General features: G+C 66.1%; 4 protein-coding genes across 11 annotated transcripts; all 4 read left to right on the top strand.

Annotated features, from left to right (window-relative positions):
* Window positions 1–2,901: 2,901 nt before the first annotated feature.
* On the top strand, window positions 2,902–7,662 carry LOC140902157 (protein FAM3A). 6 transcript variants are annotated; one of them, XM_078850130.1, is made up of 11 exons: window positions 2,902–2,996; window positions 3,276–3,342; window positions 3,570–3,680; window positions 4,100–4,123; window positions 4,304–4,387; window positions 4,875–4,998; window positions 5,197–5,255; window positions 5,425–5,475; window positions 5,824–5,908; window positions 6,296–6,422; window positions 6,857–7,662. In XM_078850130.1, the coding sequence occupies exons 2-11, from the start codon at window positions 3,330–3,332 to the stop codon at window positions 6,953–6,955; spliced, it is 777 nt and encodes a 258-aa protein (XP_078706256.1). In that variant the 5' UTR covers window positions 2,902–2,996; window positions 3,276–3,329; the 3' UTR covers window positions 6,956–7,662. The 6 variants fall into 6 exon arrangements, with proteins under 6 accessions (XP_078706256.1, XP_078706257.1, XP_078706258.1 ...); XM_078850131.1 differs by lacking the exon at window positions 5,425–5,475; XM_078850132.1 differs by lacking the exon at window positions 4,304–4,387.
* Window positions 7,663–11,311: 3,649 nt separating this feature from the next.
* SLC10A3 (solute carrier family 10 member 3) lies at window positions 11,312–15,266 on the top strand. Of its 3 annotated transcripts, none has more exons than XM_078850169.1 (2): window positions 11,312–11,812; window positions 13,170–15,265. In XM_078850169.1, the coding sequence occupies exon 2, from the start codon at window positions 13,309–13,311 to the stop codon at window positions 14,602–14,604; it is 1,296 nt and encodes a 431-aa protein (XP_078706295.1). In that variant the 5' UTR covers window positions 11,312–11,812; window positions 13,170–13,308; the 3' UTR covers window positions 14,605–15,265. The 3 variants fall into 3 exon arrangements, 2 of the variants coding, with proteins under 2 accessions (XP_078706295.1, XP_078706294.1); XR_013634934.1 differs by lacking the exon at window positions 11,312–11,812 and adding an exon at window positions 12,677–12,833 and having other exon boundaries at window positions 13,170–13,231; XM_078850168.1 differs by lacking the exon at window positions 11,312–11,812 and adding an exon at window positions 12,677–12,811 and having other exon boundaries at window positions 13,170–15,266.
* A 3,418-nt stretch (window positions 15,267–18,684) lies between these two features.
* Window positions 18,685–22,048, top strand: UBL4A (ubiquitin like 4A). The gene is made up of 4 exons (XM_073321759.2): window positions 18,685–18,815; window positions 19,408–19,513; window positions 20,370–20,575; window positions 21,750–22,048. Exons 1-4 carry the CDS (start codon window positions 18,768–18,770, stop codon window positions 21,858–21,860), a joined length of 471 nt encoding a protein of 156 aa, XP_073177860.1. The 5' UTR covers window positions 18,685–18,767; the 3' UTR covers window positions 21,861–22,048.
* A 981-nt stretch (window positions 22,049–23,029) lies between these two features.
* LAGE3 (L antigen family member 3) lies at window positions 23,030–24,445 on the top strand. Its single transcript, XM_073321952.2, has 3 exons — window positions 23,030–23,158; window positions 23,662–23,790; window positions 24,096–24,445. Exons 1-3 carry the CDS (start codon window positions 23,112–23,114, stop codon window positions 24,208–24,210), a joined length of 291 nt encoding a protein of 96 aa, XP_073178053.1. The 5' UTR covers window positions 23,030–23,111; the 3' UTR covers window positions 24,211–24,445.
* Window positions 24,446–24,697: the final 252 nt, after the last annotated feature.

Below are 24,697 nucleotides of genomic sequence, written 5' to 3' on the forward strand. Positions count from 1 at the left end.
GCTGGTAGCTGGGTGGTGCCAAACAACCCCTCCCCCCAGGATAACAGGAATTGGGGGGTTGGGGGAGGTGTCCTCAGCTCAGTGCCAGGATCCTATAAGGAGGAGAGGGACCTACCCCCAAATGGGGGGGGTCTGGGCAGGGATTATGGGTTCAAGCTCTGGCTGGCTCAGGGGGCTGGGAATGGGGCACTGGGGCCTTTCTCCCCTAGGGCGCTGGCTTGGCTCTGGCCCCTGGCTATGCTCCTGGTTCCCCGCTCAGCCTGGCATGGTGCCAGCCCTATTCATTAGCCCCTTCACTCAGCCAGACCCCAGCCCCATTAATAACAGTTCCAGCATCGTTAATGTCACCCTGCCTGAGCCATGCCAAGGCCCCAGCTAATAACACAACCTTGGGGCCTGGCGAGAAGCTACTCCTGGGTTCTCTCCCTGGCTCTGGGGGGAAGTGGGTTGCAGTGTATGGGGGGGAGGGGGGGCTGGCTTCATACATCAGCCCCAAGTGCCTCAGTTTGCCGGGTGAGGGAGGGCTGCAGCCACACCCCTCTCCACACTCTCATTAAGGCAGGCCCAGCACTGTGATATCACAAAGATGCAGCAGAAATGCTGAGTACTGTTGTGGGTCCTTTTCCAACAATTCTCGGGGGGGTCCCTGCCTCTCCCAGGGCCGGAGGGGTGGTGCGTGTGTGTGTGTGCCGGGAGACATGGGCAGGGTGGTGGGGGGGATGGGGGCAGGGGAGGTTGAGCAGAGGGGTGCATGGCTGGTGGGGCTGTTGGATTGGGGGCTCAGGGGGGAGGCACGTCCATGCCCACCCCCAGGATGTACCGCTCGCCTGCAATGCAAACCTCAGACACGTTCCAGACCCATCCCTTGCTCCTCTCCCCCCCACCCCGCCCCATAAATCTCCCCTGACATGGATGGGGGAGGGGAGATAGTTGTGGCAAGCGCAAACCCTGGTTCCTAAAGATTAATTATGATCCACGGGGCTTTTAGCACATTAATCGCTTGATGCACAGTGACTTGCGGCTGGCTAAGCCAATGGGGGGGTGGGCTGGGAGCCAGGACTCCTGGGTTCTCTCCCCAGCTCTGGGAGGGGAGCGGGGGGTGGGCTGTTTATACCAGGACCCAGCAGGCTCCCACCTGGGTTCCCGCACCAGGGCCGGAAAACCAGCAGAAATGTCAGCGCCCCAGGGCCTCGCCCCAGCGTCTCCGGGCTGATACGACAGCGCCCTCTGCCGGGCACAGAGCGGCTCGGCGGTGGTTGAAGAGGAGCTCAGAGCTGCCAGCGTCTCCCAGCCCCACGTCCACAGAAGAAATACTTTTGCACCCCCAGAGGGGGGCGAGAACCCAGGAGTCCTGGTATGGAGATGGAGGGAGAAGGCTGCAATTTATTTTCCCTTGGAGGGGACAGGCTAAAGTGCCACCTGGAAAGGGGGGGGTGGTTGCTGCCCATGGGGGAGGGAGGTAGCTTGTTCACCGAGAGCCGGTGGGACTCCCTGCCACTGGACAGCACTGAGGGCTAGGGCTTGACTGGGTCCCATGTGGGTCGGGGCATATCCATAGCCCTTAGAGGAATAGGAGGTGGTAAAAAAAAGCGCACCAACACATCTGGGGCGTGCAGGGTGTGTGCGTGTGTCGGTTAACCCTCAAACTCCAGCACTCAGATGTGGCCAGCTCTGGCAGGGTCTGATTATACGGGGACCCCTCGCCCAGCACTGGCTCGCGGCTCCTCTTAGGTGGGGCGGGGACTGGTTATACAGTGATCCCTTGCCCAGCGCTGAGCCACGCCGTCCCCCCATGGCAGGGCACAGGAGCTGGTTATATGGAGACTCTTTTCCCGGTGCTGAGATGCAGCCACTTCTGGGGTGAGGCATGTGAACAGCTTGCTCCCCACATTTCCAAGGTTCATACATTTTCTGCTGGGGCATCACAGCATTAAGGCAGCCAGGACACTGGCTAGATGGGCCCATGGGGCTGTTCCTGGGAATAGGACCCCGGTGTCCTGGGCCCCTCCACGAGGGAGAGATTCCCCCCACTTTTCTCCATCCTCCCACAGGAAGAGCCCCCACTTGCCCTAGAGGACCCCCACTTTGTCACCACTTGTCCGGCCGGCTATAATTACGGACTAATTAACAGACCCCCCCCCATTTCAGCCTCTCTGTGTGCCCCCACTGGGAACTCCAATCTGCCCCACCTGCCCCAGACCCCGCCCCTCGCAATGAGGGGCAAGCTGGGCTCTGGGGACGAGGCCGGGGCGGGTCCCAGTGGGGCGGGGGGCGAGGGCGGAGCCAGGAGCGGGGGGCGGAGCCGGAGGGTGGATATAGGCGGGGGGCGGAGCCGGAGGCAGGTCCCAGCGGGGGCGGAGCCAGGGGCGGGGGCGGAGCCGGGGGTCCATAAAGACGGGGGATGGAGCCAGGGGCGGAGCTGGAGGCTGGATATAGGCGGGAGGCGGAGCCGGAGGCGAGACCCAGCGGGGCGGGGGCGGAGCCAGAGCCTGGATATAGTCGGGGGGCGGAGCCGGAGGCGGATCCCAGCGGGGGCAGAGCCGGAGGGTGGATATAGGCGGGGGGTGGAGCCAGGGGCGGACCTGGAGGCTGGATATAGGTGGGGGGCGGAGCCGGAGGCGGGTCCTAGAGGGGCGAGGGGCGGAGCCAGAGGCGGGTCCTAGCGGGGCGGGGGGCGGAGCCGGAGGCAGGTCCCAGCGGGGCGGGGGCGGAGCCACGGGCGGGGGCGGAGCCGGGGGTCCATAAAGACGGGGGATGGAGCCAGGGGCGGAGCCAGAGGCTGGATATAGGCGGGGGGCGGAGCCGGATCCCAGCGGGGGCGGAGCCGAAGGATGGATATAGGCGGGGGGCGGGTCCTAGCGGGGGCGGAGCCGAAGGATGGATATAGGCGGGGGGCGGGGCCGGGGGCGGGGCCGGGGGGATCTAGAGGCGGGTTCTGGGGCTCGCTCGGTTCCTCCCTGTTCCGGGCCGGGGTCCGCCGGAGCCGCAGCCGCCAAGTGAGCAGCGCCCGGGGGTCAGGAGGATTGGGGGGCTGGCGGGGGGGGCTGAGGCGGGGTGTGTGATAGTATGGGGGGGCGATGGGGGGCACACAGGGTGTATCGGGTTTATGGGGGACTCTGGGGCTGCGGTACCCTGGGGGAGATGGGGGGCTGTTGGGGGAAGCGGGGTGTGAGGGTATACTCGGGGGATGCGGGGGCGGTGGGGCAGGTGAGAGGGGAGGGTCACAGGATTTGGGCCGGTTCTGGACTCTGACGGACCCGTCACTTCCCTTCCAGCTCCGGTTCCTCTGGGCTTAGACTCCCCCTCCCAGGGGCCCCTTGGATGGTGCCATGAGATTGGCAGGTGAGAGGCTCGGGGGGGGGGGCTGGTGTGGGTGCGGGGGTCGTACCAACTGCGGGGGCTGGGTTGGATGGGGGGGTCGTACCAGCTGGGGGGGTGGTGTGGGTGCAGGGGCGTACCAGCTGGGTGTGGGCAGTGGGGTGGAGGGTTGGATGCTGGGGCTAGGTTTGCACTGAGGGGGGCCCCTAACCCTATGCCCCGGCTCTGATCCCCTCCTTCCCTCCCCCCAGGCCCCCTGCGCGTGGTGGTGATCGTCCTCACCGCTGGGCTCACCTGGATCCTCGTCAGCCTTCTCCTGGGCACCCAGAGTGGCTTCTCTCGCCTCCAGCAGCTCCTCAGCAGTAAGAGCTGGGCCCCGCACCCCCAGCCATGATAGCCAGGCACCTTGTGGCTGGCAATTCCACAGGGCAACATCATCCATGGCTATAGCGGCAGGAGCAGGGTTGCCCCCTGGAGGGATCTGCCCCTGGGATGGGGGGGGGGCAGGGGCTGCAGTGTCCCCCCTTCCCCAGCAAGGACGCTCGATTGCCTTGTGGCCGGGAGTTTCACAGGGGATGACCCTGCCCAGTGCTGTGATACAAGGCCCTGAATCCTGACAGGGTTGGGGGGAGGATCTTCCCCTGGGGCAGACTCCTGACCCCCAAGCAGCAGGGGAAAGGATGTTGGGACCAAGTTCTGGACCCACCACGGGGGGGGGGGGGCAGGGGGGGTGGGAACACTGCGCTGTGGGTCACTGCAGCTGTTCTTTCTCTCCCCACAGGCCCTGACAACCCCTCCACAGCAGGTGAGTGACTGGTGGAGGGGCTGCTACACCAGAGCAGGGGCTTGTCCTGCTCCCCCCTGGATTTGTGCCATGCGGGGGACAGGGGGTCCTGGCTGGAGGCCCAGTCTGGGGAGAGGAGGGGGGCAGGGCTCCAGGGTGCTCTCCCCTCCCCTCACCAGCCCCCTCTCTTCTTGCCCCCAGTGTCAGGCTGGGGCAGCTCGGCTGTGCCCCTTCGGGCCAGCGCCGCCCCCTCAGGCAGGGCGGGAGCCAGAAGCAGACACAACAGTGAGTCTCTGGCCTGTGCGGTCGGGGGCAGCGGTAGCAGAGGGCTGGGTCCCAGGCTGGGAGCAGGGACCCTGTGGTGGGGGGAGGGGGGGCAGCGGGGGGCTGGGTCGCAGGCCAGAAGCAGGGACCCCATGGGGGCCTGTGGTAGCAGGGGGCTGGGTCCCAGATACAGGGGCGGGGACCCCAGTGCATCACCCCAGGTGTCCCTACTGGCTGGGGTGGAGGGTGTCGCAGTCCCATTGGGTGAGGTTGGAGTACCACCTCATTTCACAGGTGACTCCCTTGGTCCCCTATCCCCCAGCTCAGCTCACATTCCTGCACCAGCATCCCCCTCCCAGGAGCCCCTTCCCCCCCCACACCCCCCATGGCAGGGACATGGCACCCTTGACTGGTGTGGGAGCTGTCGAGCCCAGGAGACCATGGGGGGGCGGTATTTGACATTAGGGTGTCTTGGCGACCTACCCACATCTCACCACCCCCTGCCCAGAGCCGCGACCCAGGAGGTACAAGTGCGGCCTCCCACAGCCCTGCCCCGAGCTGCATCTCGCCTTCCGCCTGGTCAGCGGCGCCGCCAACGTCATCGGGCCCAAGATCTGCCTGGAGGATAAAATGTGAGTCGTGGGGTTCGGGGCTCAGCATTGGGAGGTGAGAGAAGGCAGCACACTAATTAGGGGCAGAACTGTGGGGAGAACCCAGGAGTCCGGGCTCCCAGCCCCTCTCCAACCCACCAGACTGCATGTCCCTCCCAGAGCCAGGGAGAGAACCCAGGCTCCGCTGTGGGGGCTGTTCTCACCTCACTTTCATTCCAGGCTAATGAGCAGTGTGAAGAACAATGTAGGGCGGGGCCTGAACATCGCCCTAGTGAATGGTGAGTGGTGGGGCAGGAGGGGGGAACATTGTTGTGGCCTGGGTGTGGAGCTGAGGAAGAGGGGACTGCGGAGGGGGCACGGGGGCTGGGAAAGAGGGGCTGGCCTGGGGAACGGGAGGGGGGGGGGGCTGCAGCAGGGTGAGCTCTGACTCTCTCTCTCTGGTTCCAGGGGTCAATGGGGAGCTCATTGATGCCAGGTTCTTCGACATGTGGGCTGGAGGTGAGGGGGGCCAGCACCTGAGGATGTTGTGAGGGGACTTGGGGCGGAGGGAGAGGATCTGAGGGGGCTCCAGACCCTGGCGCAGGGGATGGTGAGTCTGTGTGAGAGGCAGGAATGGGTGGGTGGGTGGGTGGGGGGGAGAGGCTCGGGAACCCTGTGTAGCAGGAGGGCTGGGGATCGTGGGGCAGCCCCTGAGGATGTTGGGGGGGGGGAGTCCATGGGGGCTCCAGCTGGGAGACCCTGGCACGGGAAGTCTGTGTGACAGGCAGGAACATGGGGGGAGGCTTAGGGGAACCCTGTGGGTCGGGGGGCCCAGGCCTGCGCTCACTCCTGCATCTTTCACCCCAGATGTCAACGAGCTGCTGAAGTTCATTCGACCGCTGCACGAGGGGACCCTGGTGTTCGTGGCCTCATATGACGACCCAGCCACAAAGTGGGTGTGGGACGCAGGCCCAGTGGGGCCTTTCCCCTCTGGGGGGGCGCCAGCTCCCATCTGTCCCCAGGGCGGGGACTGGCTGGCTTGTGGGGGTGGGAATGGGGCCTGTGGCCTCACCCCTCTAAGGGTGCTGGCTACCATCCAGACTCCGGGCCAGTGGTGGGGGCCCTGGCTGGCTCAGAGGGAAGGATATGGGACCTGTCCCCTCTAGGGGTCACCAGCTTCCATCTGGCCCCAGGGCAGGGACTCGCTGGCTCAGGGGAATGGGGCCTGGGGTCTTTCCCATCTGGCGGGTGCCAGCTCCCATCCAGCCCCAAGGTGGGGGCCCTGGCTGGCTCGGTGCGGGGCCCAGATCCTCCCGCTGAGCCAGGACTCTGCCCCCAGGATGAACGAAGAGACACGGAGGATTTTCAGCGAGCTCGGCAGCAGCGTGGCCAAGGAGCTCGGCTTCCGTGACAGCTGGGTCTTTGTGGGGGCCAAAGGGGTGCAAGACAAAAGCCCCTTCGAGCAGGTGAGCCCCTCCACCCTCCCATTTCCTCCTCGCCAGGGGCCCAGCCCCACTCCTCTCCCTGTCCCCAGCTGATTGCCTTCCCAAGGGCAGACCTGAGGTCAGCCAGCGGGTGTCCTGTCATGCCCGCAGAGACTCCCATGAGTGGAGGCCTGGGGGGGGTGGGGAATGGGTCACAGCTTCAGATGGGGGAAGAGTCTGGGGGACCCTGGGACTGAGGGAGGTGGAGAAGCTGAGGGGGCTGGGGGTGGGGTGGGTCACAGCTTCGGGGGGAGAGGTTGGGGGATCCTGGGACTTAGGAGAGTAGAGAAGCTGGGGGTGTGTTGGTCACAGTTTGTGGGGGGCAGGAAGAGGCTGGGGGCCCCTGGGACTGAGGGGGAGGTAGAGAAGCCAGACGGCCCCTTCTCTGCCTTAACGCGGGTTGTCCCTTCCCCCAGCACACCAAGAACAGCAAGAGCACCAACAAGTATGAGGGCTGGCCGGAGGCACTGGAGATCGAGGGCTGCATCCCGCAAAAAAAGGCTGATGGCCAGTGATCCCCCCCACCCCACCCCTGGAACCCGAGGCATGGGGACACTGCACCATGACAGGGAGGGGGGCTTGCTCCTTGAGTCTGTGGGCAGGTCTGGCAAGGAGCCCCCTTTCTCCAGCTCCCCCAAGGATGGGCCAGGCTGTTTCTGGTGGGGTGCCTGCCGCACTGATTTTCTCACTGGGCGGCTGGGGATTGCAGGCCCCGTCCCTCCTAAGTGCCTTATTCCCCTAGGCAGGCGTTAAGCCCAGGTGCATTCCTTGCCTTACTGATGGTTGTGGGGGGGCTTGTTCCCTGCTCTCTACCCTGCAATTATCACCACTCCATGGAGAGCGATGCCCTCAATTCTAGCCTGGCAGGGATGGGGGTCTGCTTGGGCCAGTCCCCTCCCTTGTGTGGTGATTCAGTGGTGTCCCCCTCTGCTGAGAGGGGAAACCGCAGGGGGTTTTCTAGCTCGAGGGCAGAGGGGTCTGTAACCTCCCACGGCCTGGGCCCTCCATGGGGTCTGAATAAATGCAGTGCAGAGAGAGCAGAGGCTGTTGTCCATCCTTGGGGGCTGGTGTGATGGGGGGCAGAGGTGGAGGGGGTTGTGGCCTTTCTTCTGCTAGACTGAAGAGCCTCTCGCCTAATGTTTGTGCCCCATGAGGTCCTGAGAGAGGGAGATCGTCAACCTTTAAATTCTGTGTGAAACTGAATAAACTGGGGTCTGGGCAACCTACTGGCAGAGGAAATTCAATGTTGATAAATACAAAGTAATGCACATTGGGAAACATAATCCCAACTGTCTATATAAAATAATTGGGGCTAAATTAGCTGCTACTACTCAAGAAAGAAATCTTGGAGTCACTGTGGCTAGTTCTCTGAACACATCAACTCAATGTGCAGCAGCAGTCAAAAAAGCAAACAGACTGTTGGGAATCATTAGGAAAGGGATAGATAATAAGACAGAAAATATCATGTTGCCTCTATATTAAAACCATTGGATGCCTACATCTTGAATAAAGAAAAGGAGTACTTGTGGCACCTTAGAGACTAACCAATTTATTTGAGCATAAGCTTTTGTGAGCTACAGCTCACTTCATCACTTCATTCATGAAGTGAGCTGTAGTTCACGAAAGCTTATGCTCAAATAAATTGGTTAGTCTCTAAGGTGCCACAAGTACTCCTTTTCTTTTTGCGAATACAGACTAACACGGCTGTTACTCTGAAACCATACATCTTGAATATTGTGGGCAGATGTAGTCACTCCATCTCAAAAAAGATATATAGGAAAAGGTTCAGCAAAGGGCAAAAATGATTCGGGGCATGGAACAGCTATCGTATGAGGAGATGTTTCAGAGTAACAGCCTGCCATATGAGGAGAGATTCATAAGACTGGGACTTTTCAGCTTGGAAAAGAGATGACTAAGGGGGGATATGATAGAGGTCTATAAAATCATGATTGGTGTGGAGAAAGTAAATAAGGAAGTGTTATTTACTCCTTCTCATAACACAAGAACTAGGGATCGCCAAATGAAATGAATAGGCAGCAGGTTTAAAACAAACAAAAAGGAGTATTTCTTCACACAAGGCACAGTCAGCCTGTGGAACTCTTTGCCAGAGGATGTTGTGAAGGCCAAGACTATAACAGCGTTCAATAAAGAACTAGATAAATTCATGGAGAATATGTCCACCAATAGCTATTAGCCAGGATGGCAGCGATGTGTCTCTAGCCTCTGTTTGCCAGAAGCTGGGAGTGGGTGACGGGATGGATCATTTGGGGATTACCTGTTCTGTTCATTCCCTCTGGGGCACCTGGCTTTGGCCACTGTTGGGAGATGGGGGGAGATGGACCTTTGGGCTGACCCAGTATGGCCATTCTTATGTTCTGGTGTCTCTTGCTGGAAGGCAGGTTTTGTAGCCCTTGATCATTCTTGGGGATCTTCCCTGAGCCCTCTGCCTTTGATCACCATCCTCCCCTGCGCCCCAGCTGGCAATCACATGAGCAACAGTCTTCTCAGAGCATGCAGGGCTTTGTCCTTGTGGGGGCTCCAGGGGGTGGGACCAATGTGTTGAGATGAGTCTAAAACTCTGGCCTGTGAGGTGGCTCCCACCCCACACACAGTGGGATGTTCTGCCAGTCATTCTCCCCCACCATGGGTCTGTCTGGGCCTGTGGACTTGCATGGTTGGTCAGTGCTGGGGCTCTGGGACTGGCTTTTTCTGTGTTCGACCAGGGTTGAGCCCCATGGCTGCCTGATCCTGGCGAGGGCTCCGAGGCAGGAGTCAGACAAATCATGGGCAGCAATCAGGATAAGACCTGGGGCCGAGGCGAGGGAGGCCGCCGCCCGGGAGGCTCTAGGCCAAGCTCCAGGAGTGAAGGGTGGCAACAAAGCCCCCGCTGGCTGCTCCTGGGCAGCGACTGGGCCTGGCAGAAAGACAAGCCACAGGTGCCTGCGGATTGGTGACACGTTCCCCAGCCCCAGGGAGAGGAAAAGAGAAAGAACGAGCAGCAGGGGCGGCGCCGGGCCCTGGGCGGAGGCCGGGTGGGGGAGGCCCCGCCGGGCCCGGGTTTGGCCGGGGTCGGGCCCTGGGAGGAGGCCGGGTGGGGGAGGCCCCGCCGGGCCCGGGTTTGGCCGGGGCCGGGCCCTGGGCGGAGGCCGGGTGGGGGAGGCCCCGCCGGGCCCTGGGGGGAGGCCGGGTGGGGGAGGCCCCGCCGGGCCCGGGTTTGGCCGGGGTCGGGCCCTGGGAGGAGGCCAGGTGGGGGAGGCCCCCGCCGGGCCCGGGTTTGGCCGGGGTCGGGCCCTGGGAGGAGGCCGGGTGGGGGAGGCCCCGCCGGGCCCGGGTTTGGCCGGGGCCGGGCCGAGGCTGGGTGGGGGAGGCCCCGCCGGGCCCGGGTTTGGCCGGGGCCGGGCCCTGGGGGGAGGCTGGGTGGGGGAGGCCCCGCCGGGCCCGGGTTTGGCCGGGGTCGGGCCCTGGGCGGAGGCCGGGTGGGGGAGGCCCCGCCGGGCCGGGTTTGGCCGGGGCCGGGCCGGGTGGGGGAGGCCCCGCCGGGCCCGGGTTTGGCCGGGGCCGGGCCCTGGGGGGAGGCCGGGTGGGGGAGGCCCCGCCGGGCCCGGGTTTGGCCGGGGTCGGGCCCTGGGGGGAGGCCGGGTGGGGGAGGCCCCGCCGGGCCCGGGTTTGGCCGGGGTCGGGCCCTGGGTGGAGGCCGGGTGGGGGAGGCCCCGCCGGGCCGGGTTTGGCCGGGGCCGGGCCCTGGGCGGAGGCCGGGTGGGGGAGGCCCCGCCGGGCCCGGGTTTCGCCGGGGCCGGGCCCTGGGCGGAGGCCGGGTGGGGGAGGGCCCCGCCGGGCCCGGGTTTCGCCGGGGCCGGGCCCTGGGCGGAGGCCGGGTGGGGGAGGCCCCGCCGGGCCCGGGTTTGGCCGGGGCCGGGCCCTGGGCGGAGGCCGGGTGGGGGAGGCCCCGCCGGGCCGGGTTTGGCCGGGGCCGGGCCGAGGCCGGGTGGGGGAGGCCCCGCCGGGCCCGGGTTTGGCCGGGGTCGGGCCCTGGGCGGAGGCCGGGTGGGGGAGGCCCCGCCGGGCCGGGTTTGGCCGGGGCCGGGCCCTGGGCGGAGGCCGGGTGGGGGAGGCCCCGCCGGGCCGGGTTTGGCCGGGGTCGGGCCCTGGGCGGAGGCCGGGTGGGGGAGGCCCCGCCGGGCCCGGGTTTGGCTGGGGTCGGGCCCTGGGCGGAGGCCGGGTGGGGGAGGCCCCGCCGGGCCCGGGTTTGGCCGGGGCCGGGCCCTGGGCGGAGGCCGGGTGGGGGAGGCCCCGCCGGGCCCGGGTTTGGCCGGGGTCGGGCCCTGGGCGGAGGCCGGGTGGGGGAGGCCCCGCCGGGCCGGGTTTGGCCGGGGCCGGGCCGAAGCCGGGTGGGGGAGGCCCCGCCGGGCCCGGGTTTGGCCGGGGTCGGGCCCTGGGCGGAGGCCGGGTGGGGGAGGCCCCGCCGGGCCCGGGTTTGGCCGGGGCCGGGCCCTGGGCGGAGGCCGGGTGGGGGAGGCCCCGCCGGGCCCGGGTTTGGCCGGGGTCGGGCCCTGGGAGGAGGCCGGGTGGGGGAGGCCCCGCCGGGCCCGGGTTTGGCCGGGGCCGGGCCCTGGGCGGAGGCCGGGTGGGGGAGGCCCCGCCGGGCCCGGGTTTGGCCGGGGCCGGGCCCTGGGCGGAGGCCGGGTGGGGGAGGCCCCGCCGGGCCCGGGTTTGGCCGGGGTCGGGCCCTGGGCGGAGGCCGGGTGGGGGAGGCCCCGCCGGGCCGGGTTTGGCCGGGGTCGGGCCCTGGGCGGAGGCCGGGTGGGGGAGGCCCCGCCGGGCCCGGGTTTGGCCGGGGTCGGGCCCTGGGCGGAGTTTGGGACCCTGGGGTTTGCTGGGCCGCGCCCCTGTGACTGACACACGCTTTTGGGGGGGGGGCCCTAATCCCACCAATCACAGGATGGGGAAAGGCCAGGCCCCACCACTCAGCAGCCAGGGTACTTACGTCACACCAATCAGAGCCTGGCGGGTGGGGGATGCAGAGGGACAGCTACTCAGAGCACAGGGATCGTAGTTCCACCAATTAGAAGACAGGGCTGCAGAGGCTCACCAATCAGCGGTCCGAATGTCCCTAGCTCCACGAATCAGAATACACGAGGTCGCAGACTCCTAACCAATCAGAGGACACCGACTCATCAGTCCCGCCCTGTCTTTTCAACGTACTTCCGGTCCCCAGGCCCATCCCCCCGCGGTCCGCAGCCGCTTCCGTGGTGGGTGGGACCATTGTGAGATCGTGTCCCACGGGCGGGGCCAGGGCTGTGACGCAACAGAGGGGCGGTGCCGAAGGGATCCGGACGCTGCCGAGTCAAGTGGGACGCGCGGGGCGGTGCCAGGTGCGGGGGGCAGCAGGAGGGGGGATGGGAGAGGGGATGGGGGGCAGCAGGAGGGGGATGGGAGAGGGGCCGGGGGACAGCAGGGGGCCGGGGGGATGGGAGAGGGGATGGGGGCAGCAGGAGGGGGGATGGGAGAGGGGCCGGGGGACAGCAGGGGGCCGGGGGGATGGGAGAGGGGATGGGGGGCAGCAGGAGGGGGGATGGGAGAGGGGCCGGGGGGCAGCAGGGGGCCGGGGGGATGGGAGAGGGGATAGGGGGCAGCAGGAGGGGGGATGGGAGAGGGGCCGGGGGGATGGGGGGCAGCAGGGGGCCGGGGGGATGGGATAGGGGGCAGCAGGGGCCAGGGGGATGGGAGAGGGGATGGGGGGCAGCAGGAGGGGGGATGGGAGAGGGGCCGGGGGGATGGGAGAGGGGATGGGGGGCAGCAGGGGGCCGGGGGGATGGGAGGGGGGGTGGGGGGGCAGCAGGAGGGGGATGGGAGAGGGGATAGGGGGCAGCAGGGGGCTGGGGGGATGGGAGAGGGGATGGGGGGCAGCAGGAGAGGGGCCGGGGGGCAGCAGGAGGGGGATGGGGGCAGCAGGGACCGGGGGCAGCAGGAGAGGGGATGGGGCAGCGGGGGGGGGGGGTGGGGATAAGGAGATAGGGGCGTACAAGGGTTACAAGGGCTAGCACCTGGAACGAGGAGTTTTTGGGGGACAAGGGTGGGGGGGTTGTGTCCCCTCGCTGGCAGGGCTAGGGGTGGTCGCAGTGGTGGGGCTGTAGGGCCAAGGGTCCAGCTAGGATTTGGGGTGGGGGTGTTGCAGGGGGTAGCAGGAGGGGTTGGGGGGCAGCGGGCAGGGGCTTGCCTGGAACTTGGGTGGAGGTGGGGGAAAGCCTGGGGCTGGGTCCTGAAGGAGTTTGACTTTCTCCCCTGACCCTGTGTGACCTCTGATCCTACAGGATGGGGCAGCATTTGGGGCTGCCCTGCCCCCTGTGTGCCTTGTTGATGGAGGGTGCAAGGTGTGGGCGATATTGAGAACACGTGTGTAAAGGGGGACTACCTATGGGAAGAGGGATGCATATGGGGTGTCTTCGGGGGTGACTGTGATCAGCTTCCCTACCTGCCTCTTACTAACTTTGTAGCACAGCTGAAGAGAGAGGGAATGGCCGGCCCTGCCCCACAACCCCTGCCCCATAACCCCCACCCCACGCACTCCCCCCACAGCCCGACTCTGGGCTGCCCCCTTCCCCCAGTCCAGATCGGCCAGTTCCCTGCTCCAGGGTGGGCAGCCAGGAGCTGGCAGCCTCAGCCAAGACCCCACCCCCACCCCCATCTATCCCCCCTCAGGCTCCTCCTCTCCCCATTCCCTCCCCCCAGGTTGGCAGGGACACCTGGCGACGGAGCAAAGAAGCCTCGGACGGAGCAAAGAAGCCTCGGACGCATCCTGGCTGAAGGACGTCCCCATGTGCCAGAGTCGCTGGAGACCAGGCACCCGTGGGCTGTGAGACCCCCTGGTATGGCACAGGCCCTGCTGGTCCTGCTGCTGCTGGGCTGCTGGGCCCCGCCAGCCAGGGGGCAGCCGGCCGGCACATACCTGAGCATGGGCGACGGCAGCACCCTGGAGTTCGACTTCCCCGAGAGGAGCCGGGGCATCATGGTGGTGTCCAGCCGCTACCCGGGCGCCAACGGGACAGCAGGCGGTACCCGGCTCAGCGCAGCCTCACTGGCGCCTGCTGTGCTGACGGTGGAAAACATCAGCACCCTGTGCTGTGGGGCGAGGGGCTTCCTGGTGGCCATCCGCTCAGGCCTGGCTGGCCTGGCACCGCTCCGGCTGCGCCTGCTGGACCGGCAGCAGCTGGTAGAGGAGCGAGGCGAGTTTCGGGTGCGAGTGCTGCCAGGCGAGGAGCCGGAGCACCCGGGGTTGGGCCACTTCTCGGAGAACCCGCTGCTCTACGCTCTTCTGCCCCTCATCTTCGTCAACAAGTGCGCCTTTGGCTGCAAGGTGGAGCTGGAGGCACTGCGGGATCTTGCGCGCCAGCCCCACCCTGTCCTCCTGGGCATCCTGGGCCAGTTTGTGGCCATGCCCCTCTACGGCTACCTCATGTCGCTGGCCTTCGCCCTGCCCAAGGCGCTGGCGCTAGGGCTGGTCGTCACCTGCTCCTCGCCAGGTGGGGGCGGCGGGTACCTCTACAGCCTCCTGCTGGGCGGGGACGTCACCCTGGCCATCTCCATGACGCTGCTGTCCACGGTGGCGGCCGCCGGGCTGATGCCGCTCTCCTCAGCGCTCTACGGGCGGCTGCTGAGTGCCCACCAGAGTCTGCACGTGCCCTTCGCCAAGATCCTGGCCACGCTGCTCTTCATCGCGGTGCCCATCTCGGCCGGCCTGCTGGTGAAGTGCAAGCTGCCTAGGGTTGCCCGCCTGCTGCTGCTGCTCATCAAGCCCTTCAGCTTTGCCCTCATCCTGGGCGGGCTCTTCATGGCCTACCACATGGGGGCGTTCATCCTGGCTGACGTGCGACCCCCTGTGGTGCTGGCTGGACTGAGCGTGCCCCTCTTCGGCCTCCTGCTGGGCTACCTCCTGGCCACCTGCCTGCGACTGCCGGGCCCACACCGCCGGACGGTCAGCATTGAGGTGGGGGTGCAGAACAGTCTGCTGGCCCTGGCGGTCTTGCAGCTCTCCTTCCGCCGCCGGCAGGCCGACTACGCCTCCCAGGCCCCCTTCGTGGTGGCACTGAGCAGCACGGCTGAGATGCTGCTGCTGGTGCTGGGCCATCTCCTCTACAAGAAGCTGCGGCCGCCAGCCAGCCCCTGAGCACCCCCTGCCCTGAGAGGGACTGGGCCCCCTGCTGGAGGCAGCTGCAAAGGGGGCTGTGCTTCCCCAGCCGCTGAGTGCCTCCTGCTGGGGGCAGAGATGGGAGGATTCAGGGACCTCTGTACAAGGAACTCTGGGCCCAGGGCCCTTCCCCGCGGGGGCAGTTAGAAACCAAAGTCTTTCACATGGGGCCCTAAATACCCAGCATTATTTTTATATGATGTATTTTCTATGCTGCTGGCGGTGGCCCCCAGGATGTGGGGCCTAGGCTGTTTACAGGAGGGGGGAGCACCCAGGTGAGGGTTTGAATAAAGGAGAGAGAGCAACACCGTTTGTGGATGGAGCTGTTACTGGGGGTGTGGGAGATAGCAAAGGAGGGGGCTGTAGGCAGCTGGGCTCCCTTTGCTCAGCCAGGACAGGCACAACCCTGATGCCACCCTGAGAGCAAACATGGGTGCTGGCCCCACTGCAGGCTGCTCTGTGCCTGACCCCTGGCATGGAGAGTGGGGAAGCTAGGAACCCATGCCAGGCTGTCTGCCCTACCCCTCTCTGCTGTGCAACTTCCAAGCTTAATGCCTCTCCCAACCACACCCTCATGGCAACAGCGAAGAAACGGAAACTCGGCCTCCTCACCACTTCCTTATTCCCGCTGTGATGCAGCGAGCCCAGGACTGGGCTAGCAGGGGGCTGCGGGTCGGGGGTGAGGGGCACCGGCGGGGCAGGGGGCTGCAGGTCGGGAGTGAGGGGCACCGGCGGGGCAGGGGGCTGCAGGTCGGGAGTGAGGGGCACCGGCAGGGCAGGGGGGCAGGGGGCTGTGGGTCACGAGTGAGGGGCACCGGTGGGCTAGGGGGGCAGGGGGGTGCGGTTCGGGAGTGAGGGGCACCGGCGGGGCAGGGGGCTGTGGGTCAGGAGTGAGGGGCACCGGTGGGCTGGGGGGGCAGGGGGCTGTGGGTCAGGAGTGAGGGGCACCGGTGGGCTGGGGGGGCAGGGGGCTGTGGGTCAGGAGTGAGGGGCACCGGCAGGGCAGGGGGGCAGGGGGCTGTGGGTCGGGAGTGAGGGGCACCGGTGGGCTGGGGGGGCAGGGGGGTGCGGGTCGGGAGTGAGGGGCACCGGCGGGGCAGGGGGCTGTGGGTCAGGAGTGAGGGGCACCGGCAGGGCAGGGGGGCAGAGGGCTGTGGGTCGGGAGTGAGGGGCACCGGTGGGCTGGGGGGGCAGGGGGGTGCGGGCTGGGAGTGAGGGGCACCAGGGGGGCAGGGGGGTGTGGGCCAGGAGTGAGGGGCACCGGCAGGGCAGGGGGGCAGAGGGCTGTGGGTCGGGAGTGAGGGGCACCGGCAGGGCAGGGGGGCAGAGGGCTGTGGGTCGGGAGTGAGGGGCACCGGTGGGCTGGGGGGGCAGGGGGCTGTGGGTCGGGAGTGAGGGGCACCGGCAGGGCAGGGGGCTGTGGGTCGGGAGTGAGGGGCACCGGTGGGCTGGGGGGGGAGGGGGGTGCGGGCCGGGAGTGAGGGGCACCGGTGGGCTGGGGGGGCAGAGGGCTGCGGGTCGGGAGTGAGGGGCACCGGCAGGGCAGGGGGGCAGGGGGCTGTGGGTCGGGAGTGAGGGGCACCGGTGGGCTGAGGGGGGCAGGGGGGTGCGGTTCGGGAGTGAGGGGCACCGGCGGGGCAGGGGGCTGTGGGTCAGGAGTGAGGGGCACCGGTGGGCTGGGGGGGCAGGGGGCTGTGGGTCAGGAGTGAGGGGCACCGGCGGGGCAGGGGGCTGTGGGTCGGGAGTGAGGGGCACCGGTGGGCTGGGGGGGCAGGGGGGTGCGGGTCGGGAGTGAGGGGCACCGGCGGGGCAGGGGGCTGTGGGTCAGGAGTGAGGGGCACCGGCAGGGCAGGGGGGCAGAGGGCTGTGGGTCGGGAGTAAGGGGCACCGGTGGGCTGGGGGGGCAGGGGGGTGCGGGCCGGGAGTGAGGGGCACCGGGGGGGCAGGGGGGTGCGGGCCGGGAGTGAGGGGCACCAGGGGGGCAGGGGGGTGCGGGCCAGGAGTGAGGGGCACCGGCAGGGCAGGGGGGCAGAGGGCTGTGGGTCGGGAGTGAGGGGCACCGGCAGGGCAGGGGGGCAGAGGGCTGTGGGTCGGGAGTGAGGGGCACCGGTGGGCTGGGGGGGCAGGGGGCTGTGGGTCGGGAGTGAGGGGCACCGGCAGGGCAGGGGGGCAGGGGGCTGTGGGTCGGGAGTGAGGGGCACCGGTGGGCTGGGGGGGGAGGGGGGTGCGGGCCGGGAGTGAGGGGCACCGGTGGGCTGGGGGGGCAGAGGGCTGCGGGTCGGGAGTGAGGGGCACCGGCAGGGCAGGGGGGCAGGGGGCTGTGGGTCGGGAGTGAGGGGCACCGGTGGGCTGAGGGGGGGAGGGGGCTGTGGGTCGGGAGTGAGGGGCACCAGGGGGGCAGGGGGGTGCGGGCCAGGAGTGAGGGGCACCGGCAGGGCAGGGGGGCAGAGGGCTGTGGGTCGGGAGTGAGGGGCACCGGTGGGCTGGGGGGGCAGGGGGCTGTGGGTCGGGAGTGAGGGGCACCGGCAGGGCAGGGGGGCAGGGGCCTGTGGGTCGGGAGTGAGGGGCACCGGCAGGGCAGGGGGCTGTGGGTCGGGAGTGAGGGGCACCGGCAGGGCAGGGGGGCAGGGGGGTGCGGGTCGGGAGTGAGGGGCACCGGCAGGGCTGGGGGGCAGGGGGCTGCGGGTCGGGAGTGAGGGGCACCGGCAGGGCAGGGGGGTGCGGGTCGGGAGTGAGGGGCACCGGCAGGGCAGGGGGGCAGGGGGGTGCGGGTCGGGAGTGAGGGGCACCGGCAGGGCAGGGGGGCAGGGGGCTGCGGGTCGGGAGTGAGGGGCACCGGCAGGGCAGGGGGGCAGGGGGCTGTGGGTCGGGAGTGAGGGGCACCGGTGGGCTGGGGGGCAGGGGGCTGCGGGTCGGGAGTGAGGGGCACCGGCAGGGCAGGGGGGCAGGGGGCTGCGGGTCGGGAGTGAGGGGCACCGGCAGGGCAGGGGGGCAGGGGGCTGCGGGTCGGGAGTGAGGGGCACCGGCAGGGCAGGGGGGTGCGGGTCGGGAGTGAGGGGCACCAGGGGGGCAGGGGGCTGTGGGTCGGGAGTGAGGGGCACCGGCAGGGCTGGGGGGCAGGGGCCTGTGGGTCGGGAGTGAGGGGCACCGGCAGGGCTGGGGGGCAGGGGGGTGCGGGCCGGGAGTGAGGGGCACCGGCAGGGCTGGGGGGCAGGGGGCTGCGGGTCGGGAGTGAGGGGCACCGGCAGGGCAGGGGGGCAGGGGCCTGTGGGTCGGGAGTGAGGGGCACCGGTGGGCTGGGGGCTGTGGGTCGGGAGTGAGGGGCACCAGGGGGCTGTGGGTCGGGAGTGAGGGGCACCGGCAGGGCAGGGGGGCAGGGGGCTGCGGGTCGGGAGTGAGGGGCACCGGCAGGGCAGGGGGCTGTGGGTCGGGAGTGAGGGGCACCAGGGGGGCAGGGGGCTGTGGGTCGGGAGTGAGGGGCACCGGCAGGGCAGGGGGGCAGGGGGCTGCGGGTCGGGAGTGAGGGGCACCCGTGGGCTGGGGGGCAGGGGCCGTGGGTCGGGAGTTCCTGTGGGGGGGCCCTGGGAGGTCCGGGCTTTGGCATTGCCTTTGTCTGCCCCCCGCCCCCCCCGCTGCGCTGCTCTCGCGCCAAGGTCGATGGAGCCCGAGAGCTGCTCTTGCGCTCCTTGCGTCTCTATGGTACTGGAGGCTGTCCAGACTGGCCTTTGGTCCCCCGGGCCTGTGCAGAACAGAGTGTGCCGCTCTGTCCGTTCCGTTGGATCTTTATGGTATAATCCTGCCACTCTAGTCCTGACGCCCTCTGGTTATCTATGGTATGGAACCAGCCGCTCTGGCCCTGACTCCCACCGCATCTCTATGATATGACATCGCCCAGTCTCCCCGCCCCCTTTGGTCTCTATGGTTACGGTCACTCTGGACACCACTCCGCTCAGACTCTATGGCATAACGCCGGCCGCTCTATCTGCGGACTCGCGGTACTCTATGGCCTCCTTCCGTCTAGTCTAGCGGGCCTCCTTACAACTCTATGCTTCCCGGAGGCGGCCGCTCTATCCCGGTGTCCTCCCGGATGTCTATGGGGCCGTTAAAGGGGCCGCTCCGGGCTGCGCGGCCGCGATCCCGCGATGCTGCTCACGGTGAAGGCGCTGCAGGGCCGGGGCTGCAGCCTGCAGGTGCCCGGGGGGGGGGACCGGAGGAGCTGTGCTCGGGAGGGGGGCTGTGCCTGGGGGGACAGGAGGGGCTGGGTCGGGGGGCGGGCTGTGCCCGGGAGGGGGGCTGTGCCCGGGGGGGGTCGGAGTGGCTGGCTGGGGGGTGGGCTGTGCCCGGGAGGGGCTGGCTGGGGGGGCTGGCTGGGGGGGGCTGTGCCCGGGGGGGGGTGGAGGGGCTGGCTGGCTGGGGGTGGGCTGTGCCCGGGAGGGGGGCTGTGCCTGGGGGGGACCGGAGGGGCTGGCTCGGGGGAGGGGCTGGCTGGGGGGTGTTTATGGGGGGGCCCTCTGCCTGCATCTCTACCCTAGGGGGGGAAGCAGGTGGGAGGGGCTGTCGAGTGATGCTGGGTGGGGAGATAGGGAAGATCCAGGGAGGAGTGGGGGGGGCACCAGTAGGGGGTGTGAGGCAGGTTCCTGGCAGGTGCCGGGAGCCCCGGGGGTGTGAGGTGGGGAGGGTTTGTGGGGGAGGTTCCTGGGGGATAGATGGGGGGCACCGGTGGGGTTTGTCAGTCCTGGGGGGGGTGTAGCTCCCCACTGCAGCCCCCCCCATTTTCCCCAGGTCTCCCCAGACGAGCGCGTCAGCACCCTGAAGCATCTGGTCTCGGAGAAGTTGAACGTCCCAGTCTCTCAGCAGCGGCTGCTTTTCAAGGGCAAGGCCCTGGCAGGTGGGTGCCTGTTCCCGGGGCACAGTAGTCTGCAGACAGGCAGCCCCCAGAGGGGCACGACTGCTCCTCATACGCCTCGTTACCCTGAAACGTCATGACAACGCATATCATTACTAACACCAGCCATTTCATCGCCCACCTGCTTCATCTAATCTCATTCAGTGCGGCTGCCTCTGGGGTGGGGCAGGGGGTGTTTATATGGGGACCCCTCGCCTGGGGCTAAGATGCAGGGAGTTGGTTACAGAGAGACCCCTCGCCCAGTACTGAGACAGGACCCCTCTGGCGTGGGGTAGGGGATGTTTATATGGGGACTCCTCACCTGGTGCCAAGATGCAGGGAGCCAAGTATCAGAGTGGTAGCCTTGTTAGTCTGTATCCACAAAAACAACGAGGAGACCGGTGGCACCTTAAAGACCAACAGATTTATTTAGGCATAAGCTTCAATGGGTAAAAAACCCCACTTTTTTACCCATGAAAGCTTATGCTCAAATAAATCTGTTAGTCTTTAGGGTGCCACCGGACTCCTCGTTGTGTTTGAAGATGCAGGGAGTTGATTACATGGAGACTCCCATACTGAGACGTGGCCCCTCTGGGGTAGTGCAGGGGGTGTTTATACAGGGACCCCTTGCCCAGTGCTGAGACATGCCTGCCCTCCACCCGTGGCAGGGCGCAGGGACTGGTTATTCAGGGACCCTTCACCAGTGCTGAGATGGGGTAGGGTAAGAGTTGTAATGGTCCAGAACTTCCATTTTTCAGTGGTGTCTGGGGGGGTGCCTTTATCTTGGGGTCTCACGGTCCCAGGGGTCCCTGTGAGCTGGGGAGGGCAGGAGCTCATGGCCCCTCTGCCACCCCCACAGATGAGCACCGGCTCTCGGACTATTCCATCGGCCCCGAGTCCAAGCTGAATCTGGTGATCAAGCCGCTGGAGAAGGCTTCCCCCGAGGAGCCGGGGCTCAGGGGACCCCCGCCACCATTCCCGACCATCTGGCACCCGCTGGGCCAGGTCCTGACTCGGCATTTCAGCACAGCTGATGCAGAGAAGGTGCTGGAGCAGCTGCAGAAGGTAATGCCCTGGTGCGGAGGGAGCTGCAGGCTGTGTTATGCAGACAAAACTACACAGGATCGTTTTAGGGGACAAGACAAGATGTCACGTTTATTATAACACAATTTGATTTATGACCAATAACTAATATCTAATACCTATGTGTACACACACACAGGCGGCTCACCGGTCAGGAAAGCCGGGCACAAGGAAGGGCTGGGTCTCTGTTGGGTGTGCACTGATGCCCTTCCATGTTGGCAACAGAATGTTACCCTCCAAAATCTTCCATCTCACTCATCCTTTTCGTAGGCTTTAGTCTGAATCCAGAGTCTATAGGTCTTGCTGTGTTACGCTGCCTCTGGGTTCAGTGTGATTGATCACCCGTCAACTGCAGACATGACTTTCAGACTAGGACCTGGCTTTGATGTTTCTTCAATTGTACTTCTGTTCTTTTGAGGGTGGACTCCTCTTACTTTATCAGGGCTGTTGTCTGCATCTTCAGCCTTTAGGTGTTTACACTTTATTTCATCAGGACGGGCTGGGGCTGGAGGTTGATTCCATCATCCATCCATACTTCATTCACACATCTAAACTAATAAGATTACATCAGGGTTTTGCAAAATGAGGTTTGCAGCAGGCTTTTACAAAATGGAGTGAGCATTTTAAAATGGAGTTTGAGTTACAATATGGACAAGTATAATGAATGGCAAACAGTGAGCAGAAGTTACAATGTTGAAATAGTGCAAGTTTCAGTGATTTAAGCAGCAATTGGATTGAAAGTGAAACTGAATTAGCCAGTTATTGGCGTAACCGGTTTTATGAATGAATGTTGTTTCATTCATAAAACTTTGCTTATGAAGTTATATTAATAAAGTGAACAATTAAAAGCAATTTCATTGATCAGTTGTACAGCTGGGGGGATTCCTGGTTGGGTCATTGCATCCTTGAAACCCGCCTGGCATGAGGATCTGGTTATCCCAGGACCCATCACTGAGATGTGCCCCCTCTGGCCTGGGGCAGGGGCTGGTTATCCGGGGACCCAGTACTGAGATGCAGCCCCTCTGTGGTAGGGCAGGGGCTGGTTATCTGGGGACCCAGCAATGAGGGTGGGGCAGAGGGCTACAGGGATTCCAACGCCCCCCCCCCTTCCCTTACACCCTGGGGGTCGCCTTGCTAAGCCACCCTCTCCCTCCAGGATTATGAGCGGAGCCTTCGCCTGCTGAGCCTGGATGACATTGAGCGGCTGGCCACGCGGCTGCTGCACCCAGAGGTGGCTGATGCGGTGGAGATGGGATTCCTGGACTAGCATCCAGACAGCCGTGGGCCTGGGGGAAAGACTTCGGCCTGGCCCTCCCTGCACCTGGAACAAGGCGCCTGCAGGCAGGGCCCAGTAGGGGGCTTGGGGTCCCTCTGCCCCCTCCTCACGCCTCTGAACTGCTGCTAAGGAGCCTGTCTGTGTCTCCCATTCCCCATTAAAGGTGATGGTAGGTGTGAGACCTGCCCAGTTCTGCCTGATGTGTTAACTGGGGTGGGGCAGGGGGCTGGTTATACAGGGACCCGCCTCTAGGGTAGGACAGGGGGCTGGTTATCTGGGGACACCTTGCTTGGGGCTATCTCTGGGGTGGGGGTAGGGGGCCGGTTATCCAGGTATCCCTCGTCTGGTGATGAGACATGGCCCCTCTGGGGCTGGGCAGGGACCGGTTACTCAGGGACCTCTTGCCCAGCATTGGGACATGGCTCCTCTGGTGTGGGGTATGGGGCTGGTTATGCAGGGGCCCCTTGCCTACTGACACTCCTATCTCCATCCCCATGGGGCAGCTGTGTCCTCCAGGTCTTTGCCCACCGTAGCACCCCCTGCTGAGTGTGAGAAGGAAGAAGCTGATTTTCAGCAGGGCTGATGGTGGAGGGTGAATTTGCCCTGCAGACCTTGGGGGCTGGGCTGGGGGGGGAACATGGAGAATAGGGCTGGCATTTGGGAGGGGACTCTGACTGGGGAAGGGGGTGCTGCTGAAGGCCCCTGTGAGGGGGTTGTGACTTCCTCGGGGGGGGGGTCTGGATCCCCCATTGGGGGGTCACCTGTGTCTCAGTTGACCGGAGGTCCTGATTTTATAGTCCCAAAATTCGGGGCTTTTTCTTACACACCCTCCAATTACACCCCACCCCCGTCCCGATTTTCCACATTTGCTGTGTGGTCACCCTGCCTGTGTCCCAGAGGAGGTTCCGGTGCAGGGGCCCTCGCACAAAAGGGAAGGTCTCTGCCCCCTGCCAGGCGTGGGAGGCTGGGGGGCTCCTAGGAAGGGGGGCTCTGGGGTACTTCCCTGCAGCGGTGGGGTGAGGGCAGTGGATACCTGGGGCCCCTCATGGGAGGGAGGTGATGCTGGGGGGGCTCTTGGGCATGGGGGAGGGGGTGCAAGGGGGTCTCAGCTGGGGATCGCTCCTCCTGCTGGGGAGGGCAGGGGATCCCTTCAGGCGGGCCTCAGGGACGGCAAGTTCTGGGGGCGGGGCCTGGCAGCAAACTCCGCCCCCTCGCGGCACGTGGGGCGGAGCCGTGGCCGGGATGGAAGAAGCTGGAGCAGATCGGGCTAGGCTGGGCTGCCTGGGCTTGTATCCGGGGAGCTGTGGGCCTCAGAAGGGACTGGGGGGTGCAGAAGGGGCTGCGGGGGGAATCTGGGGGGTGCAGAAGGCGCTCTGGGGACTGTGGGGGTATTTGGGGGCTCAGAAGGGACTGTGGGGAGGTCTGGGGGCTGTGAGGGGATCTGGGGGGTGCAGACGAGCTGTGGGGGGATCTGGGAGGCTCAGAAGGGGCTGTGGGGGGGTGCAGACGGGCTGTGGGGGGATCTGGGAGGCTCAGAAGGGGCTGTGGGGGGTCTGGGGGTGCAGAAGGCGCTCTGGGGGCTGTGAGGGGGTCCGAGGGGTGCAGAAGGGGCTGTGGGGGGATCTGGGGGGCTCAGAAGGGACTGTGGGGAGATCTGGGGGGTGCAGAAGGGGCTGTGGTGGAAAAAGAGGTTCATGGGGTCTCCCCCATGCCCCATGGGACTGTCCATGTCTCTCTCCTGCCCCACCCAAGTTTTTTCCACTCCCTTTTTCCTTAACCTCGCTCCCCCCAGCACCTTGAGTGTCCCATTTCCATCCCCCTTGGAGGCCCAAATTGCTCATGGCTCCCTGGCCCCCGACCCTGAGCCCCGCAAGGGGGGGATCAGCAAAGAACTGACGGTGACCGAGAACTTCCTGCACGTGTGAGTGATCCCCCCATGGAGACCAACCCCCACCACGGGCTGCAGGTCGGGAGTGAGGGGCCCCGGCAGGGCTGGGGGGAGCCCAGGGCCGGGCTAGCAGGGACTGCGGGTCGGGAGTGAGGGGCACCGGCAGAGCTGTGGGGAGCCCAGGGCCAGGCTAGCAGGGGCTGCGGGTCGGGAGTGAGGGGCACCGGCAGGGCTGGGGGGAGCCCAGGGCTGGGCTAGCAGGGGCTACGGGTCATGAGGGGCACTGGCTAAGCCGGGCTTAGGGGTGGCTCCCACCTCACCCCATCTCCTCCTACCAGGTGCTGGAAAGCAGATGAGGCCCGGGTCCTGCGTGTTTCCATCAGCTCCTTCCTGGACCATCTCTCCCTGGTGATACAGACCATGGAGATGTTTGGGCCCCCGGTACCCCGATAGCACCTGCCTTCTGGCACTCTGGGGAGCCAGGGGAGGGGCAAAAGTCTGGGAAGATGTCCTCTCAGCCCCCACTGCCTTGAAGATGCTGGAGCTGGTGCTGCTGGGGGTGCAGGCCAGGCATCAGCTGGACTGTCCTGGTTGGGGGGGAGCAGAGTTGGGGGGTGACAGAGACAGTCCCTGCATTTGGCCAGCACCTTGGACTGGTTTCAGCTCTGAGGCTAGAAGATCCTGTGGGGAGGGGGATTTGGGGGTACACTGATGGGGGGGTATTGCTGTGGCGGGGCTGTGGGGCTCTGTACAGGGGGCTCTGTGCAGGGGGCTCTGTATAGACCCCACCCATGTCATGCTGGACTCTGCAATAAATGCTGCAGTGGAACCCGCTGTGTCTGTCTGAATATGAGTGGGAAAAAGACCCTCCCCTCCCCGTGCTGGGATCCATCCCCGTGCTGGGATCCATCCCCGGGCTGGATCTAGACTGTTCTCAGTG

This window comes from Lepidochelys kempii, chromosome 23 (genome assembly GCF_965140285.1).
Source record: "Lepidochelys kempii isolate rLepKem1 chromosome 23, rLepKem1.hap1, whole genome shotgun sequence".
In the NCBI taxonomy this organism is placed as follows: Eukaryota; Metazoa; Chordata; order Testudines; family Cheloniidae; genus Lepidochelys; species Lepidochelys kempii.